Source organism: Chelonia mydas, chromosome 1 (genome assembly GCF_015237465.2).
Source record: "Chelonia mydas isolate rCheMyd1 chromosome 1, rCheMyd1.pri.v2, whole genome shotgun sequence".
NCBI classification, from domain to species: domain Eukaryota; kingdom Metazoa; phylum Chordata; order Testudines; family Cheloniidae; genus Chelonia; species Chelonia mydas.
Window position 1 is genome coordinate 334,027,632 of NC_057849.1, and position 19,385 is coordinate 334,047,016.

General features: G+C 40.3%; 1 protein-coding gene across 7 annotated transcripts in view; it reads left to right on the forward strand.

Annotated features, from left to right (window-relative positions):
- USP6NL (USP6 N-terminal like) overlaps nt 1–19,385 on the forward strand; it is a 203,817-nt gene that overhangs the window by 19,868 nt on the left and 164,564 nt on the right. The window contains exon 1 of one of the 7 annotated variants that reach the window (XM_043553009.1): nt 17,379–17,639. The exons of 5 other annotated variants lie outside the window; for them this stretch is intronic. In XM_043553009.1, the coding sequence (XP_043408944.1) occupies nt 17,567–17,639 (73 nt within the window). In that variant the 5' untranslated portion in view covers nt 17,379–17,566. Of the gene's footprint in view, nt 1–17,378; nt 17,640–18,502; nt 18,742–19,385 lie in introns of those variants that run through there. One more of the 7 variants, XM_037889332.2, reaches the window with a different exon arrangement.

Here is a 19,385-nt window from a genome sequence, read left to right on the forward strand (position 1 = left end):
AAGCTGAAGCATTTTGACAGTGAGGGTAATGAACCATTGGAATAATTTACCATGGGTTGTGGTGGATTCTCCATCACTGACCATTGTTAAATCAAGTTTGGATGGTTTCTTAAAGAAATGTTCTAGTTCAAACAGGAATTATTTCAGGGAACTTCTGTGGCTAGTGTTGTGCAAGAAGTCGGGCTAGATGGTAACAGTGGTCCTTTCTGGTCTTAGAATCCATGAATGTGTTCACTGTACCTAGCACAATGGGGATGACCCTTCTGGCTGGGACATCAAAATGCTTCAACATAATAAGTACCGTATATACTTGTTCATTAGCCCGTTTGTTTACAAGCTGACCCCCCCCCCCCCCCCCCCCAAGATGGATAGGTTAAAAATAGTAAAAACTGTATGACCCTTTCAGAAGCCAACCCTATATTTCAAGGGTTGGCAAACTTTGGCTCCTGGCCCGTCAAGGTAAGCTGCTGGCAGGTTGGGACGTTTTATCTGGAGTGTTCACAGGCACAGAGCCCCTCAGCTCCCAGTGGCCACGGTTTGCTGTTCTCAGCCACTTCCCGCAGGTCCCATTAGCTGGGAATGGTGAACTGCGGCCACAGGGAACAGAGGGGCTCCATGCCTGCAGACTATGCAGGTCAAATGGGTGTAGGTAGGATGGAGGTTTGTGGGTTTGTTGTTTTTTTTTTAAAAAAAAAAAAAAAAAAAAAAAAAAAAAAGTTGCCTATACCTGGTTGGGTTAATGGTTCATAGATTCATAGATATTTAGGTCAGAAGGGACCATTATGATCATCTAGTCTGACCTCCTGCACAACGCAGGCCACAGAATTTCACCCACCACTCCTACAAAAAAAACCTCACACCTATATCTGTGCTATTGAAGTCCTCAAATCGTAGTTTAAAGACTTCAAGGAGCAGAGAATCCTCCAGCAAGTGACCCGTGCCCCATGCTACAGAGGAAGGCGAAAAACCTCCAGGGCCTTCCAATCTGCCCTGGAGGAAAATTCCTTCCCGACCCCAAATATGGCGATCAGCTAAACCCTGAGCATATGGGCAAGATTCATCAGCCAGATACTACAGAAAATTCTTTCCCGGGTAACTTGGATCTTACCCCATCTAAAAACCCATCACAGGCCATTGGGCCTATTTACCGTGAATATTTAATTACCAAAACCATGTTATCCCATCATACCATCTCCTCCATAAACTTATCGAGTTTAATCTTAAAGCAAGATAGATCTTTTGCCCCCACTACTTCCCTTGGAAGGCTATTCCAAAACTTGACTCCTCTGATGGTTAGAAACCTTCGTCTAATTTCTAATCTAAATTTCCTAGTGGCCAGTTTATATCCATTTGTTCTCGTGTTGGAACATTGGGCACTGTCAGACTGAGGCTGCAGACCAGACCACTGAGAACACCAAGTGTACTGTAATCTGCTACCTGGAAAAACAGTTGATTGTGGAAGTTTTGTTAGGTCAGGTCCCCATTCTCCTACATTTTGGTTTTATCATCTTTACTTTCAGAAAAGGGAGGCCCTGGCAGCTCCTGTACACCCATTTGACTGTCTTCTAAGTGAGAATTGCTGCATACAGAGGTCTTGTCTACTAGTGCTTTTCCTGCCCTTTCTCTAGCATCAGTGCAATTCCACTAGTGGTAATAAAGGCACACAGAAGTTTTTACCATGTTATTTTATAGATAGAGAAATTGTGATAGAGAGAGGTGCAGTGACTTGTAGATGCGGTGTAATTCTAGAGTTAACCATATCTAGCCAACATGTTTTAAAATGCTGCTTATCCCCGTCTACTCTGAGTGCCAAATTGTATTGTATTTTAACTTGCAAATTAAAATATGTTAACAGCATGTTTTAAAACACAGTGCTTTGTCTGAGTAAAACTAATAGTGCTGGTAAAAAAATATGCACAGCAACAAGTACATGTCCTAAAAAGGAAGGTGGAACATTGTGGATTTGCAGGCTCTTAAAATCAATTTTCCAAATTTAAATCTTTTAAATGGTAAAATCTCTGTATTAGCCTCCTTTTACTATTTATTTTAAATTAATAGTTGAGTAAAGAAAGCTTCACTTGTCTGGTGGTGTTGGCTAGATTATTATGAAAAGATAAATAAAATCAAAATCTAATCAAATATATTTAAACTGAAGGCTTTTAAATGATTTAATTGGGGATCGGTCCTGCTTTGAGGAGGCGGTTGGACTAGATGACCTCCTGAGGTCCCTTCCAGCCCTGATATTCTATGATTCTATTTCCCATTGTATATCTTGGCCTTATGGGTAAAGGAAAATTCACACTTTAGTGAGCAATATTTATTACTGCTGTCTGTTCTATGCAGCTAATGAATCCACATATTTTGCAATGGTTAAATAAGGTATCGTATCTTCTCTGTAGTGGCGGTGGGCAGCTGCATCCTATTATTTCTTGAATTAAATATCAACAAAGGCATGTTTCATTCAGTGAAGAATTTGATCTTGCTAACAAATAGAGACAGATGGAATTGTGTAGTTACCTTGGTGGTGTGTAAGAGGGTAAACTGATCTTGTTAATATCTTGCTCAGCAGAAAATTGAAGAAAGACTGTGTTTAAGGACAAAAATGTATTCTTTTTCTCCATTGTCTCTTTGAATTGATCTATAGTCTTGTTAGTCTTTAATATAGTTCGTTTTGGCACAATATGTAGATTTTACAGAATCACTTAAAACCACAATAGAGTATTAAAATGCAGTTGTGAATACCATTAAAGTTGTGACACAAAAGCCAGGTTGTACAAGGTTGAAGAAACATCTTGCTGTACCTGTTATCATGATATATTAGTAACTTACATTTCTGCTTTGAATCTCTTTTTTTGGCTAACTGTTTTATTGCAACAACCTCAACTTCATAAAATATTATTTCTATTTTAATCTTCTAATATGTAAATTTCCTTTGTAATCTGTCAATTGTTAATGTACATAATTTTTAAAAAAGTGTATTATGGCTCTAACTGTAATATATAGTATATGAGAAATTGTATACTTTTATTTTTTCCCTACAAATGTACATTAAGATGAGATTTGGTGCCTGGATTCCTATGAAGGTTTCCATTGATTCCATTTCTCTGTCAAGTTTTATTAGATGAAATCTGATCTACAAATGAACTGTTAGGATATAACATTTTAAAAAATAGATCAGTTAAAATGGTATTTATAGTTGCATCATATTTGGCTTTATTTTTTTAAAAAGTGTAGACTTGGTTAATGTGGATTGGTGTCGTGTGAAATATGTTTTGTGGAAGAAGTGGGGTGAAGAATCATTAAGAACCTGTATTCACTGTTTTCATAACTTTCAGATATCTAGGCTGACATGACTGTATTGAAAGTACTTAAGAATAGCTACTAGGGCTGTCGATTAATCGTAGTTAACTCATGCAATTTAACTAAAAAAAATTGTGATTTAAAAAATTAATCACGATTAATTGCAGTTTTAATCGCAGTGTTAAACAATAGAATACCAATTGAAATGTATTAAATATTTTTGGATGTTTTTCTACATTTTCAAATATATTGATTTAAATTACAACACAGAATACAAAGTGTACAGGGCTCACTTTATTTTTATTACAAATATTTGCACTGTAAAAATGATGAAAAATACTCTTTTAATTCCCCTCATACAAATACTGTAGTGCGATCTCTTTGTCCTGAAAGTGCAACTTACAAATGTAATTTTTTTTTGTTTTGTTACATACCTGCACTCAAAAACAAAACAATGTAAAACTTTAGAGCCTACAAATATGCTCAGTCCTACATCTTATTCAGCCAATTGCTAAGACAATCAAGTTTGTTTACATTTACGGGAGATAATGCTGGCTGGCTTCTTATTTACAATGTCACCTGAAAGTGAGAACAGCTGTTCACATGGCACTTCTGTAGTTGGTGTTGCAAGGTATTTACATGTCAGATATGCTATATGTTCATATGCCCCTTCATTCTTTCGCCACCATTCCAGAGGACATGCTTTCATACTGATGACGCTTGTTAAAAAATTAATGCATTTAATAAAGTTTGACTGAACTCCTTGGGGGAGAATAGTATGTCTCCTGCTCTGTTTGACCCTCATTCTGCCATGCATTTCATATTATAGCAGTCTCGGATGATGACCCGGCACATGTTCGTTTTAAGAACACTTTCACTGCAGGTTTGACAAAACACAAAGAAGGTACCAATGTGAGATTTCTAAAGATAGCCACAGCACTCGATCCAAGGTTTAAGACTCTGAAGTGCCTTCCAAAATCTGAGAGGGACAAGATGTGGAGTATGCTTTCAGAAGTCTTAAAAGAGCAACACTCTGATGTAGAAACTACAGAACCCAAACCACCAAAAAAAGATATTCAACCTCCTCCTTGTGGTATCTGACCCAGATGATGAAAATGAACATGCATTGGTCCGCATGGCTTTGGATCATTATTGAGCAGAACCCATCATCAGCATGGATGCATGTCCTATGGAATGGTGGTTGAAGGTGAAGGGACATATGAATCTTTAGTGCATCTGGCACATAGCTATCTTGCAACGCTGGCTACAACAGTGCCATGTGAATGCATGTTCTCACTTTCAGGTGACATTGTAAACGAGAAGCGGGCTGCATTATCTCCTGTAAATGTAAACAAACCTGTTTGTCTGAGTGACTGGCTGAACAAGAAGTAGGAATGAGTGGACTTGTAGGCTCTAAAGTTTTACATTGTTTTATTTTTGAATGCAGTTTTTTTTGTACATCTGTACATTTGTAAGTTCAACTTTCATAATAAAAAGACTGCATTACAGTACTTTTATTAGGTGAATTGAAAAATACTATTTTTTTACAGCACAAATATTTGTAATAAAAAATAAATATAAAGTGAGCACTGTACACTTTGTATTCTGTGTTGTAATTGAAATCAGTATATTTGAAAATGTAGAAAACATATTTAAATGGTATTCTATTGTTTAATTGTGTTAATCAGAATTAACTTGTTTAATTGCTTAACAGCCCTATTAGCTACAGTACCTTTGTTATTCTTACAGAGTTTAAGCTAAACAGTTCTTTATCAAAGTTTCTCAACAACACAATTGTGAAAAATAAGGCAGGCTACATTTCTCAGATTTCTGGATAGCCACTGTCACACAATTAGCGTACAGTACAAATGGACTAAGGGCATGGCTGCACTTCCAGATGTAGAGCGCTTTGAGTTAAACCCACCTTTGGAGAGTGCAGTAGGGAAAGCGCTGCAGTCTGTCCACACTGACAGGAACAAGTGCACTGGCGTGGCCACGTTTGTGGTATTTGCAGCGGCATTGGGAGTGGTGCATTACGGGCAGCTATCCCACAGAGCACCTCTTCCCATTCTGGTGCTGTGGCTTGTGGGAAGGGGGCGGAGGGTGCAGGGCATTCCAGGTCCTGTCCCAATGCCGCATGATATATTGGTTCGCATCCCAGCAATCCCTGTGCTTCCGTCCACATTTGGCGCCATCTTTCAATGTTTTTTGTACTGCGCGCTCTGTCTTCCCTTTCGGTCTGCGGGAATGGAACCCGAACTGCTGAGGAGTATGCTGACGAGTCTCGCGAGCATGTCACGTTTGACAGTCGAGTTATTCCTTATGATCCAAAGTGATGGTGAGGGCTCAGACGATGATATCCACTCGAGTAATGCATATGACACGAGTTTGCTTGTGGCATTCATGGACATGCTCACCACCGTGGAACGATGCTTTTGGGCTTCAGAAACCAGCACTGAGTGGTGGTATCACATAGTCATGCAAGTCTGGGATGATGAGCAGTGGCTGCATAACTTTCGGATGAGAAAAGCCACTTTCATGGGACTGTGTGAGGAGCTCGCCCCCACCCTGCAAAGAAAGGACATGAGATTGAGAGCTGCCCTGACGGTGGAGAAGAGGGTGGCTATTGCAATCTGGAAGCTGGCAACTCCAGACAGCTACCGATCAGTCGCTAACCAGTTTGGAGTGGGGAAGCTGACCGCTGGAATTGTGTTGATGCAAGTTTGCAGGGCCATTAATCGCATCCTGCTCAGAAGAACCGTGACTCTGGGTAACATGCATGACATTGTGGATGGCTTCGCACAAATGGGTTTCCCTAGCTGCAGAGGGGCGATATATGGCACACACATTCCAATTCTGGCACCAGCCCACCTAACCTCTGAGTACGTTAATCGGAAGGGATATTTCTCTGTGGTTCTCCAGGCACTTGTGGATGACCGTGGGCGTTTCATTGACATTAACGCAGGCTGCCCTGGAAAGATGAACGAAGCACGCATCTTTCGGAACACTGGCCCGTTCAGGAAGCTGCAAGCTGGGACTTTTTTCCCAGACCAGAAGATCACTGTAGGGGAAATCGAAATGCCCATTGTGGTCCGTGGAGACCCCACTTACCCTTTAATGCTGTGGCTCATGAAACCCTACAGAGGGAACCTTGACAGCAGCAAGGAGCGGTTCAACAACAGGCTGAGCCGGTATAGAATGACTGTGGAGTGTGCTTTTGGCCATTTAAAGGGCCGCTGGCACTCTGTATTGGAAGCTGGACCTGGTCGATGACAACATCCCCATGGTTATATCCACATGGTATACCCTCCATAACATTTGTGAAGGGAAGAGTGAAAGATTCACTCAGGCATGGAACTCAGAGGTTCAACACCTGGGGGCTGAATTTGAACAGCCAGAGAGCAGGGCTATTAGAGGGGCCCAGCGCGGGGCTGTGAGGATTAGGGATTCCTTGAGGGAGCAATTTGAGGCTGAAAACCACCAGTAATGTTTGGTGCCCTGCACGGGAGCGAAGTGCAGTGGTTCCAATGTTAGTAGGAATCTGTGTTTGTTACGCTGACTTGCAGTGCCTGTTTCTTTTCTGGGCTAAGGTATCTTTTACTTTATGCAAGAATAAAGAATGTTTTCAAAGCCAAAAATCCATTTATTGAAAAGAAAATTCATGTATTGAAAAGAAACAGAAAGGGCAAGGGGGTGGGGTGGGAACTGTACAATCACAGATTTGCGTATGTCCCGTTATCATACTCAGCCTTCCTGTCTGGAGTGCTGTGTAATGAGTGCTGCACTTCAGGATGGCTATACTGCATGGTAATGGGGGTTGAGTGCAGTGGGTAAGGGTCGTAGTTTTCAGGGCTGTGTGGTGAAGCTACAGGTGTTGGAGGCAGCTGGTGGCGGTAAGAACCCGGATGTTGGGGAGCGTGGGTTGGAGGTGACATGGGGGCACAAGGGAGAGAGTTTTGGGAGAAGGGCTGCAGGGGATGTTGGGCACGGTAGTGCTCTGCCTGCATGGCTATGAGTGCCTGGATCGAGTCTGCTTGGCACTCCATTATGCTTATCAGCTGATCCATGCTTTGCTGCCGGAGCACTGCGCTTTTCTGTTGGCGCTCCTGATTCTGCTGGCGGATCTTCCTTTCACTGTCCTGCCACTTCTGCACTTTTCGATTTTCATTACTTGAATGCTGCATTACTTCATGCAACATGTTTTCCTTGCTTCTACATGGCCTCTTTCTGATTCTTTGGAGTCTTTCAGCTGGTGATAACACGGACGGCTGCGAGCTCAAGGTTGCATCTGTAAAGCCAAAATGCAACACTTAACAGAGGCAGCATTGTTCACACCAGACAGAGCAATGATTCTCCCGTATTTAAGGGCAAGCATAGTCTACACAGTAGCATAATTTGCCCATCCCAAAGCGAGCGCACATAACCCACGGGAGTCCCAAAATGGTGGGTAAGCACAGGGTCAAGCATGACTGATTGTTTCACGGCTGTACTGTCCTCTGGGTTTCTGTGCCTTGGGGAGAGCCAACAGCTGTAGGAGGCCCCCATGCTGAACAATGTCCCCACATTTTCCACAGGAGTTCGTCCTGGAAGATATCTTGCTGCTGAGGGTGACCTGGGAAGCAAGGGAGGGTCTTCTACTTCAATGCGGATTCCGCCCTGGACCCTATGCAGCTTGCCTGTGTGGAGCAATGGTCCCCCCGCCCCTCACGGCACAGTGGTGTGGACAAGTTAGCTTTACTGGGACAAGGAACATAGTCGCTCTCCTGAGAAACTTGCACAAGCATATTGCCCAAGTTCTGGATGAGACCTTTGAAGAGATCACTGAGGCCGATTATCATGATGTGAGAGAGCACATCAATGCCCTATTTTGCATCTAGGCATGTATGCAGCCCTAACCCTCCTCACCCCAAGAGCCCGCACCGAATAACTTCCTTCCCAGAATAAAAGCCGCTTACCGGGAACCTCCTCTGGTGTTGTCCTTCCCCAAGCATTGGCCGCTGCGACTGGCTACCTTTCTCCTGGCTTGAGAACAGCTCCTGGCTGCATGCATCTAGGGATTCCGGGGTGTCTTCCTCCGCCTCAGCACCCTCGCTCCCGCTTTGCTGCTGCTCCTCTTCGTCTTGCCTTGTTGAACTAGGCTCTGAAGTGTCCATGGTGGTACTCGGAGTGGAGGTGGGGTCGGCCCCAAGTACTGCGTCCAGCTCTTTGTAGAAAGAGCAGGTCGCAAGGGCAGCACCAGAGCGGCTGTTTTCCTTGCAGGCTTTGTGGTAGGCATTCCACAGCTCCTTCACTTTAATCCTGCCCTACAGTGCATCCTGGTCATGGCCCCTTTCCATCATGTCCCTTGATATCTGTCCGAAGGTATCGTAATTCCTATGGCTGGATCGCAGCTGGGACTGGACAGCTTCCTCCCCCGAAACACTGATGTGGTCTAGCACCTCACCATTGCTCCATACTGGGAATTGCCTGGAACATGGAGGCCTGGTCACCTGGAAAGATTTGCTGAGAGCGCTCCACGCCTGGCTGAGCAAACGGGAAGGGGATTTTCAAAATCCCCAGAGAATTTAAAGGCGGGTCTGACGGTTGGTCACCTGAGGGAGGGCAGTTGCGTTCAAAGTGATGACCAGAGTGGCTAGAACAGGCATTGTGGGACACTTCTGGAGGCTGATCAGAGCGCACTAATAGACCAGGGTGTCCACACTGGTGCCGTGGCGCTCCAGTGGGGGTGCACAAAACATTATTCCACTCGCTGAGGTGGAGTACCAGGAGCGGACCAGCTGCGGAGTCAGTGCACTCTACGTGCCTTGCCTGTGTGGACGGGTAGTGAGCTAGTGCGCCTGGGGCTCGTTTAATGTGCTGTAATTCGCAAGTGTAGCCAAGTCCTAAGATTGTTGCAGGTACTTGAACTCATTTATTTACATGCTTAAATTTGATGAAACGTTTTGTATGTGACTGGTTCAGTTACCATAAAACTGTACCCAAAAACTGCACAACTTATGCACTTTGGTGGAAGAGACTATTAGTGTAAAACAGATCCCTGTCAGAAAAAAGGCAGGATAGAGTACCCTACAAGATTGCTTTCAAAAGCTGTATCTGTCATTTTTTCTGATGTATATTTTAATATGTGGTTTAAACCTGGCTTCTGAAATTATGCCAAATACAGTCAGTCTTTGGCTGTGCTTGGAGCTAAACTGTGTTCGACTGTACCAGTGGCTGGCATCCATTATCGGCCGGTAGTAGTTTAGGCCCTGATCTTGAAAGATGATCCATCTGGGAGAACCCCATTGACTTCATTGGGTCTCTACAGGGGCACAGGAGTTTGTCTAGCCTGGCTCGTAGAATAAAGGTTATAGCTAATGTAGAAAAGGCCTAGGAGGGAAGTGAGGGAGGAGTACATGAGTAACGGTAATAATACCACATGATAGCTATGTGCACAGTTCGATAGTTATTTCAAAGCTTAAAAAAATTATTCATGACTACTGCTTAATGTAACCATTCATATTAGCTGGCTTCTTGTAGGCTCTCTTCCCGTCCCCGTCATTCTTACGTTCCTGGTTGGAAGTTTGTGTACATTATGGATGAATGCTGGCCCCACTGAAGTCTGTGGCAAAATTCCCATGGACTTTAGTGGGGTCAAGATTTCACCTTATGACTTCCTCCAGTTCTGAAATGCAGACATGCCAAAGTCTTCCAGGAAAAACCAGTAGAGAAGTCTGGAATTTGTAGTGTGTATTTAAAAAAATACACAAAAAAAATCAGACTTTTCTGAAAGAGAAGTTTCATGTCCCTGTACATTCTAAATTAGAAAAAGGGGGTGCACCCTTTTTTTTCTGCTTTGCAGGTCTCCTTTTAAAGTGAGAACTAGCAAAAAGAAAAAAAAAAAAAAAAGTGTGTTTCTTCTGAAAAAAGACTTTATCCAAGGACTGAAACACTGATTCAGAGCCCGTTTTTGGTCTTCTGTATTTTTGTAACCTAATAAACTTTATAAAATAAAACTTCCAACCCTTTTGCTTCTGAGCCTAATTTTTCAAAAGTGTTAAGTGATTTTTAGAATCTCAGTTTTTGAGTTTCTAACTTGAGGCACTTTTAAAGGGGGCCTGACTTGCAGAAAGTGCTGAGAACCTAGTCTCTGAAAATTGAGCCTTTTTAAAGTATCTCAATCTATGCCTTGGATTTTAAACTGGAACATTTCACAAGATGCAAGCAGTTTCCTAGCATATGGTACCACAATTGCCGCTATGATCTCTTGAGGAAAGTAGATTCTTTTCCCTTTCATCTCTCTCGTGATCCTCTTCTCCACACAGTACACTTGCACAGTGCTGCAATGAGTGTCTGAGTCTCATTAGGTTTTGGAGATTTATGGGAGGTATTTGGCAGAATCCTAGTGTTCCATATTAATAACATTCTCGCTATAGTAGACTATTAAAATTTAATGAATGTAAAGTGTAGACTTTAATTCAGAGACTAAAGAATTAATTCAAAATATTAGTGAGAAAGGGTAGATAACCTATTTTACAGATGTTGTTAATATTAACTTAAGTCATGATGTATTGCCTATTTTAGAGGTGCTTTTAGGGCCTATGTGTTTTGAGACTTTTGAAGAATAAATCCGATAGCTGAAGTCAGAGATGACTATTCTGAAACAAAAGTCCCTCACGATACTTCACTTGTTGTTAGTATTTTATTAACTTGGCAAAATTCAGATACTGATACAGTATACCGAACAACTATTTTTGGTGAAGAGAGTTTAATCTTTCTTCCCAAATTACTATGCAGATGCCTCATCAATATCTCGCTGTTTGTAAATCACATATCTACAAAGGGCCTGTTCCAAAATCGAATGTTTTACTTATGCCTATAAATTAAGAAATGTGTAAAGCTCAAAATGTCAATGGGTGAAAATTTGCCTGCAAGTAGAAGAATAGTTATTTCTGGTAAGAGTTTTTTGTTTCAATTTCTGAGCAAAAAATTTTCTTACTGGTTAGAATCCATGTGGAATTGGATAGATGCTGTCATGTGTAATTTTATAAATTGTAGCCTTTAGAACCAAATGCTCATTTCAGTCATGAAGGAAGCTAGCCCTAACTACTACTAATAAAAAGATGCAAGTGGCTAGTCTTCTATGACAAATATATAAACATAAGTCTTGGCACCAACAATTGCAGAACTAACCAAATACGGTAGTACAGACCTTAAAGATATTCTTTGTTACCGTGTCATTTTATCCCTGATCATACTTACCTGCTTCTTTAGGTGGTAATGACAAGACACAGGCTTGATCCATCTGTTACTGATTTCAGTGGCACAGGATTAGACCGCTAGATCAGTGGTTCTCAACCAGGGGTACGCGTACCCCTGGGGGTAAGCAGAGGTTTTTCCAAGGGGTACATCTACTCATCTAGGTGTTTGCCTAGTTTTACAACAGGTTACACAAAAAGCAGTCTAGTGAAGTCAGTACAAGCTAAAATTTCATACAGACAATGACTTGTTTATACTGCTCTATATACTGTACACTGAATTAAGTACAATATTTTATAATTATATGATAAAAATGAGAAAGTAAGCACTTTTTCGGTAATAGTGTACTTTGACACTTCTGCATTTTTATGCCTGATTGTGTAAGCAAGTAGTTTTTAAGTGAGGTGAAATTTGGGGGTACGCAAGACAAATTGGACTCCTGAAAAGGGGTACAGTAGTCGGAAAGGTTGAGAGCCACTGCTCTAGATGATCTGTAGTAGGTATAGTCCCCGTATTGCTGTATGTGGTATTTAACTGTCTCCCTGTCCTTTATGGTTGGTAGCTCTTTTTATATCTTTGGCTTTGTCAGGATGCTAAGGCTGGTTAATTTTGAACATATTTGGACACCATGTTTTGAGTTCTTGTATGTGGCAACAAGGCCATATACAACTCCCATTTTAAGATCTGTATTATGTTGGTTAGGGTGACCAGATAGCAAGTGTAAAAAATCAGGACAGTGGTGGGGGGTAATAGGTGCCTATGTAAGAAAAAGCCCCCAAAATCAGGACTGTCACTTTAAAATCGGGACATCTTGGTTACCCTAATGTTGGTGAAGAAGTCTGCATATATATATCTGTATGAATCTGTGTGCTGAAATTTGTTTGCCTCAGAAGAACATGGAATTCACGTTTTTACAGAGAATCTTCAGTTTTTACATTTTGTGGGGGGAAAAAAAACCATACAGTGGAACCCCAATTATCCAGTTTAATTAGGACTGGGGCCAGATCAGTTAATGAGGAGAATGGGCAGGGCTCCTGCTGTCAGCTTAAAAATTATATATATAATTTTATAAAGTACCAGTAAAATGTGTTCAACTGAAACCTATATGTTTTGTGGCTATGGAAACTAAAGTTCAGCATTTCATTTTAATCGTGGAAAAAGATGGATTTTTATTTTTTTATTGGAGAATTTTGTTTTTTTAATCTCTGAAAACTAAGATGGTTGCTCATTACTGAGCTGCCTAGTAGAGTCAGAATGCAGTTCAATTCCTAGGAAGGCTTGATTTATTTAAAATTGGAAACAGAGTGGCTATGATAAAATTACATCTAGAAAATGCGTGGAGTTTTATTGTTCCTTGTTTGCATTCCCTTAAGCATTTTTTCTTTAGTAGCATGTACATCTTCCTTTCTTTAAATGAGGGCACAACAAACTCATGCTTTCTTGGGTAGCTGTAATGCTGGCTGATGCTTGATGGCTTTTTAAAAACCTAGACAGAATGCCATGAGCATTTAAAAAACTTTCCAGACTAAATATTGGAAGGAAAGATAGGGAGAAAACATTGCTGGGATTTCCTCAAACTTAAGAAGCTGACTTTGCAAGCATTTCTGACAGATTTCTGTTGAGCCATAGGTTTGAAGAATAGTTTCTTGGCTTCCTTTGTGCTGTAAATGTGATGCCTCCTGGCAGTACATTTCATAAAAAGCTGTTTTCAAAGAACAGCTAATTGTAATTACGTTAAAGGAGGCATTTTTGATCTTGAGTGATGAGAGCTGACTAATCAAATGGAGGTCATTCTTTCTGTTTGGTGAAGGATTGTTAAGAGCTGATCATAGTGATCCATAAAATCCAACATCAGTTAACTTTCTGTATATAACAACTGGTTTCAGAACGTTACTACCCTGCACTTAAATCTTCAAGCCTTCTTCATTATTCCATATAAGTTGCTATAGTCTACTTTAACAGGTGTATATTCCATAGTCAGCTTGACAGGTACTAGTGCTGATTTCTTACCACACCAAGTTCTATTAAGTGCATTAACACTAATTTAAAATTGAGCATGTTTCTTTGAACAGAATCTGTTTGATTTTAAATATTTGTATGTAGTGGAATTATGTGAGGTGCACTTAATTTCCCTTGTGTGTCAATACTGAATCAGTCTTCCATAATTTTCAGAATTCCTGCAAGCTGTTCGTGGCCAGCTGTAGGTGAATCACTGTAGGTAATCATTTTTTTTTTTTTAAAGATTATATGTCATGAAAAGCCACGTCTGTATCAAATGCATATTTCTAAGAAAACTATCAGTGGCCGATGATTTGAAGATGAGAAAACAAACTTAAACTATTGCTCTGTAACCATTCAAGAGTAAAAGGAGACTGACTACTGTCTCGTTAATTTTTGGGGATGGGGGGAGAGATCAGTAGGACTGACATGAAGCCCAGGGAAACCTGTCTGTTTCTTTAGAAGCTGGAGTCCTTGTGCAACACTTTTTTTTTTTTTTTTGACGGGGAAAGTAGCAGCCAGTAAAACTGGTGTCTAATACTGCAATGTGAGTGAGTATTTCTAAATTATTCATTACATTGTTTATCATGAATAACAATCTGTCTTTGCTTCCGACTCATGCTGGTTTTTTCACTCTTTTTATGCTTTTGGCAAACAGGATGTTCAGATGAACTTGTTTAGATTCCCAAGACCACTTTAATACTTAGAATTCTTTACTTTCTACAGTAGAACCTCACTAATGAGTAGGAAGGGGAAACACAGTGCAGGTTATTGAATGCCGAAGGAGATCAGTGCAGGTGACCCCGTTCTCCCTGATCCTGAAGTTCTGGTGCATCTTGCTTCAACACTGGGAGCATGCAGCAACTATCTTTGATTTCACTCCATGGCATGGCTCGTTGCCACCTGGAGCATTGAGGCAGAGGCTTACTGAAGAACATGGGAATTGGAGAGCAGTCTTTCTAAAGGCTTCCCTGCCCCTCCTCTTGTGTATCTTTTTACATTCCCTTTGTAGCCCCCACCAAAACTGCCAGACAACTAAGAGCTTGGTCATTCTGCATTTCTCTGCCTTATTACCAACAGGAAGAGGAAACAGCATCACTCCTACATTTAGTAAAGTTCTATAACCCTTTCCTGGGTGTTACCCCAGAGCTATGGAAGGGCTTGGGGACATTCTCTAGCTTTTTCCCCCATTGGCAGAGGGAGAATATATAACTCCTATGAAACTACCTCTTATACAACAGCAGTTGCTATTCTAAGCATGGAGTGCAGCCTCTTCTTCACCTATTCTGTGAGTTGCTTTTACAAAGGCCACCATACTCTCCTTATTCACACACTCCAAGAACTCGCTTTTGTGGAAGTGAGGTAGTTCTCTTTAATTAAAAAATTCTTTTAACAGAATCCTCAAGATATGCTCATGCTTAATTGGGTAACAGTGTGGTCTTATTGGAACCCTGATTCTACCTCACTCCTTCCCTACTTTTTCTTTATCCTTACTTGTTATCCCACCTCAAACTTAAGTTGTAAGTTCTTTGGAGAAAATGCTTTTATCTTTTTCTATGAAGAGTCTTGGCCTTAGCTGTTGGGCAGTGTAAGAATAATTTATAGCATTCTGTTCTGTGAACAATAAACTTGGAAATCAACTTTTCACTGTGGCTTTGCTTTCCCTGTTCCCAGCCAACGGGGGCTGTGGAGTCGGCACTCGGGGTTGGGGCAACGCACAGAGACACCCCCCCCCCCCAACATCTCCTCCTAAGAGCCGCTGCTGGACATGCTGGCTGCTTTCAGGAGCAGCACGGAGACAGGGAGGGAGACAGGGAGGGAGACAGGGAGGCCTTAGCCCTGCTGCACCGCCGTCCGGACTTTTAGCGGCCTAAAATCTCTGATTGGCTTCAGTAGCCTCTGGGAGATGGAGCCCGATTCCAGGAGACTCCCGGTGAAACTGGAAGGGTTGGCAACACTACTAGATAATCTCCCCCTCCCCCGCTTTCAGTCACCTGGGGTCAGTGTCCCCTCATTGTTCTGGTCTGCTGTTGCAGTCGAAAGTAACTCCCTGGCTCTCAAGCCCTTAAAGGGGTACACACCTTTTCCAACAAGCCAGACAACGGCCCCCTGTGAGGTCAGTCTAAACAAGTGCTAATAAAAAAAAAAAAAAAGCCTGTGTACCACACAGTCATGAATTCAATAGGGTGCTTAATTTAAATTAACTTTCTTAGTAATTAGTCTAAAGTTGTATTTTTGCTCCCCTTTGGAATTATCATTTTCATTTCCTGCCTTACTAACCTATGTCCACTGTACAGGCATCTCAGGGGTAGAGAAATTACAATAAAGTTTTAAAATCCTTTAATTAGAACTAAAATGGCTTTTCTCTACACAGTAAAGTCACTATTCTAAAGCCTGAAGTCTTAGGGGATGTACCAAGGTTAGAAAGGAGGATTCCTGTTCTTCTAATAGGATAAAGCACATTTTTTGAACAGGAATAAATTGCACAGTAGTGGTTTCTAAACTTCCTGTTGATCTAGCACTTGATTATTTATAGTGTAAGGGGAAGAAAGTATTTCTTTCACAAGTTGTCTGACTGAAATTCTTGCTTATGCTTTGTTTAAACCAGGTATGATGGCTGTTTGGAATGCTGTAATTTATGGTGGGGATGGATTAATGGGCAGAATGTAGATGAGTTTAATGCAATAAATGTAGTTTCTCATGCATTTTGTGTGTGTGTGTGTGAGAGAGAGAGAGAGAGAGATGCACAGAAATGTGTCAGCATAGTTAAAATCATAGACGTTTTTACTCTGCAGCTAGAAAGTGGAAAGAGCTGACCTACCTCCCCCTCCAAAACTTGAGCCATGCAGTGTGTTCAGGAACAAAAGGTCTAAAGGCCAGAGCACTGGTCGTGCTGTGCCTTGGTTGTAGCCTGTGGTTTGTTTTAATGTTATGGTTTTCCTGGAATATGTAGTTGGCTTCCTAAACTGTTCTCTCTGTGTAGTCCAGGCCACATGATTCTTCATAGGATTTCAGTTTTTAAAAACATTCACGTAGAAAGAGCTGGCGATCAATCATTTTATGCACCTTTTATAAAAATGATTTTCCCTTCACCTTTTGTTAGCTTGTGGATTACTTTGACAGAAAAGATTTCTGAATGATCAGTGTACATTTTGCAAAATGGTATTAAAAATTAATTGTGCATTTGTTGCAATTCAGCTGTTAAAATTACCTGACAGAAACAATGATAATACTTTAGTTGAAACTCTGTTCTCTGTGCCTCTGGCGGTGAAAGAAAAGAATGTTTGAAATACAGCTAGGATTTCTAGTGTGCAGTGTAATGTATAAGAATTATAGTGATATTGCATAATAATGTCAGAGAGAGGTGGGTGTGGGTGTGTGTGTGTGAAGGAAGGTAGGGAAAGGAACCAAAGGGGTCTTTTTAGCAGCTGCTTGAGAATGTGCTTGATGGTTTTGGCATTGCTGGGAACTTGGAGTTTAGTAAGCTAGATTTTTAGTTTCATTAGTAGATCTGACAACACATTTCATTTTTCTTCATTACTGTATTTTCAGATTTCTTTGAACCAAGAGTTTTCTTTAAATGTTTTTCTAAAAAAAAAAAAATGCACTGAAATATGCTTTTTTGGATGATGTGCCTGAGAGATTATGTTGCATCTGTCAACTTTTGATTTCAAGGAATTTTAGCTGTTTTTTCCCTTCAGTTAGTTTTTTGGAGAAGTATTTTCTTTAAACTTTATTAATTGAAAAGGTTCATACAGCCTTTAATATGTATCTAATTTAAAATGCCTTATGCTAATACAATCTGCGGTCCTTGAGGGACTGATTGTCTCCATATGTAGAAGCCACTTTAAATCCCTCTCCTCAGATGGTATAGTTGTCATGCAGAAATTTTTTTTCTGAAAGGTAACAGAATTGCTCCTGCATCAGTTTTGTTTGAGCTCATTGAAGACAGATATGTAATGATCTGCAGTGATGAAACCTGTTGGAAATCTAGAGAAGCAGCTGGTGTCCTTGATCTTGCTAACCAGTAATGATTCAGGTGTTACAGATTGTGAAGGAGCTTGTGTTGCCAGCAAGACGTAGAACAGATGCTGTGAAGAAAGGTAGGAGCAGCATTGAAATATTAATTCTTAGCCCTTTAAGCAGTTTATCAATTAGGATTATCTCCCAGGTTGGTTCTTGTATAATTATTTGAAATGTATAGCCAGCCCTTATTATAAGGTTGTATATTGTTGCACTCTGACATTCATTTATTATAGTTGGCTTTGAACTACATTAAACCTGTTATTATTTGCAACTGCAGCTGTTCTAAAAAGAATCCGAATCAGATTTATTGTGCTAAAAATGGAGTTTATTTCAGTATTTGTAACTACTACTTTTTATAAGGACCATTTCCTTCTCTTTCTGTACTAGAAATATTTGCCTTGTGCACATATCTGAGACTGTGAAAAGTTCTGGTAATCTGATCAAATAGCTTTTTTGAATTTAAGTATTTTAAATTGGAGTAAGAATAAAAAGACTTAATACTGATTGAAATGAGATAGTAACCCATTTTAAACCCCTAAACAGCAACACAAATATGGAATATTTCTAACTTTAAAATCCTAGATGGCTGTTGCAAACAAATGTTGCCAAACATTACCTGAAACATTTTGTCACTGTTTAAAATTAATTGATATTAATTGCTTTTGTTAAACTGTTCAGTGTGTCAAATATTTGCTACTTTTCTTGGTTAAAGTGATAGAATTTTTTGCAGAAAGTGTCACATTACACCTGATCAGAAACTTGTTAAAATGCTGGATTTTTTAATTAAACTAAACTAAAAATGGAAAATTTATTTCAGTTTATTTAAATATTTTTAGAAGAATGTTTGATGACAAATGCGTTTGAAAGGACGCTTAAGAATGAAAACTGGGTTTTAAAAAAGCCTTTTATAGAAATTCACTTCCTGAGACTATAGCAGTATTTTTCATAGTGTGTGTAATTTGCCTTAAGGCATTCACTATGTAAACATCTGTGTTTGATTTGTCCGCATGTTTTGTGTGCATCCTTCTCAAGTAGGCTCTGAGAGGCCAGTGACCTGATTTTAAATTGCTCATACCACCAGTATTAATCCAAAGTAACTCCAGAGAAGTCAGTGGAACTACATCATGGTAAAACCAATGTGAGCGCAGAATTGGGCCACCCATTACCCAAAGAGCGCAGGTACTGAATAAAACTGAACTTCCTAAAATTATTTGCGTATCTTATTTGATTTTGTGGCAATTTGGCTAATTTAATCTGATCAATGAAATTATACAATAGTTTCTTGGATGGACTCTTCAGTCAGTTTGATGTATCTTTTTATGAATGCCTAATTTATAATTTAAAAAAATGATTGAGGAGCAGAGATCCTAGTCTCCCTTTTGATCTCTGTGCTTAGCTTCCATTGATGACAGTGGAATTTATGTACATGCACTGATGGGGAAATAGACTGGATTGTTTGATATGAGCATAGCTAGTTGATCAGGCAATTTATGGAGTAGTGTTTGATTTACAGAAGTAGTGGACTAACTGTGTTTAATCCCCCCAGAAGTCCACCCCCCAAAAAAAAACAAAAAACACCTGACTATATAAATTTTCACTTTGCATTGAAATCAAGATTTGTTTTGGACTATGTCTGGAAAAAGCTGAGGGAATGCAAATTAATTTTCATAGTTTTATAGTTTTGTTTTTCTAGCTCTCGTTAAATGGCTGTGAATTTGTTCTTCCTATATCTTGGTCATCATATAGCCAAGGCTCGCAGGCTGCTAGTAACTAACTAGGTTCTAGCTGTTACTTTTTAACTTCATTATACACTTGTATAACAC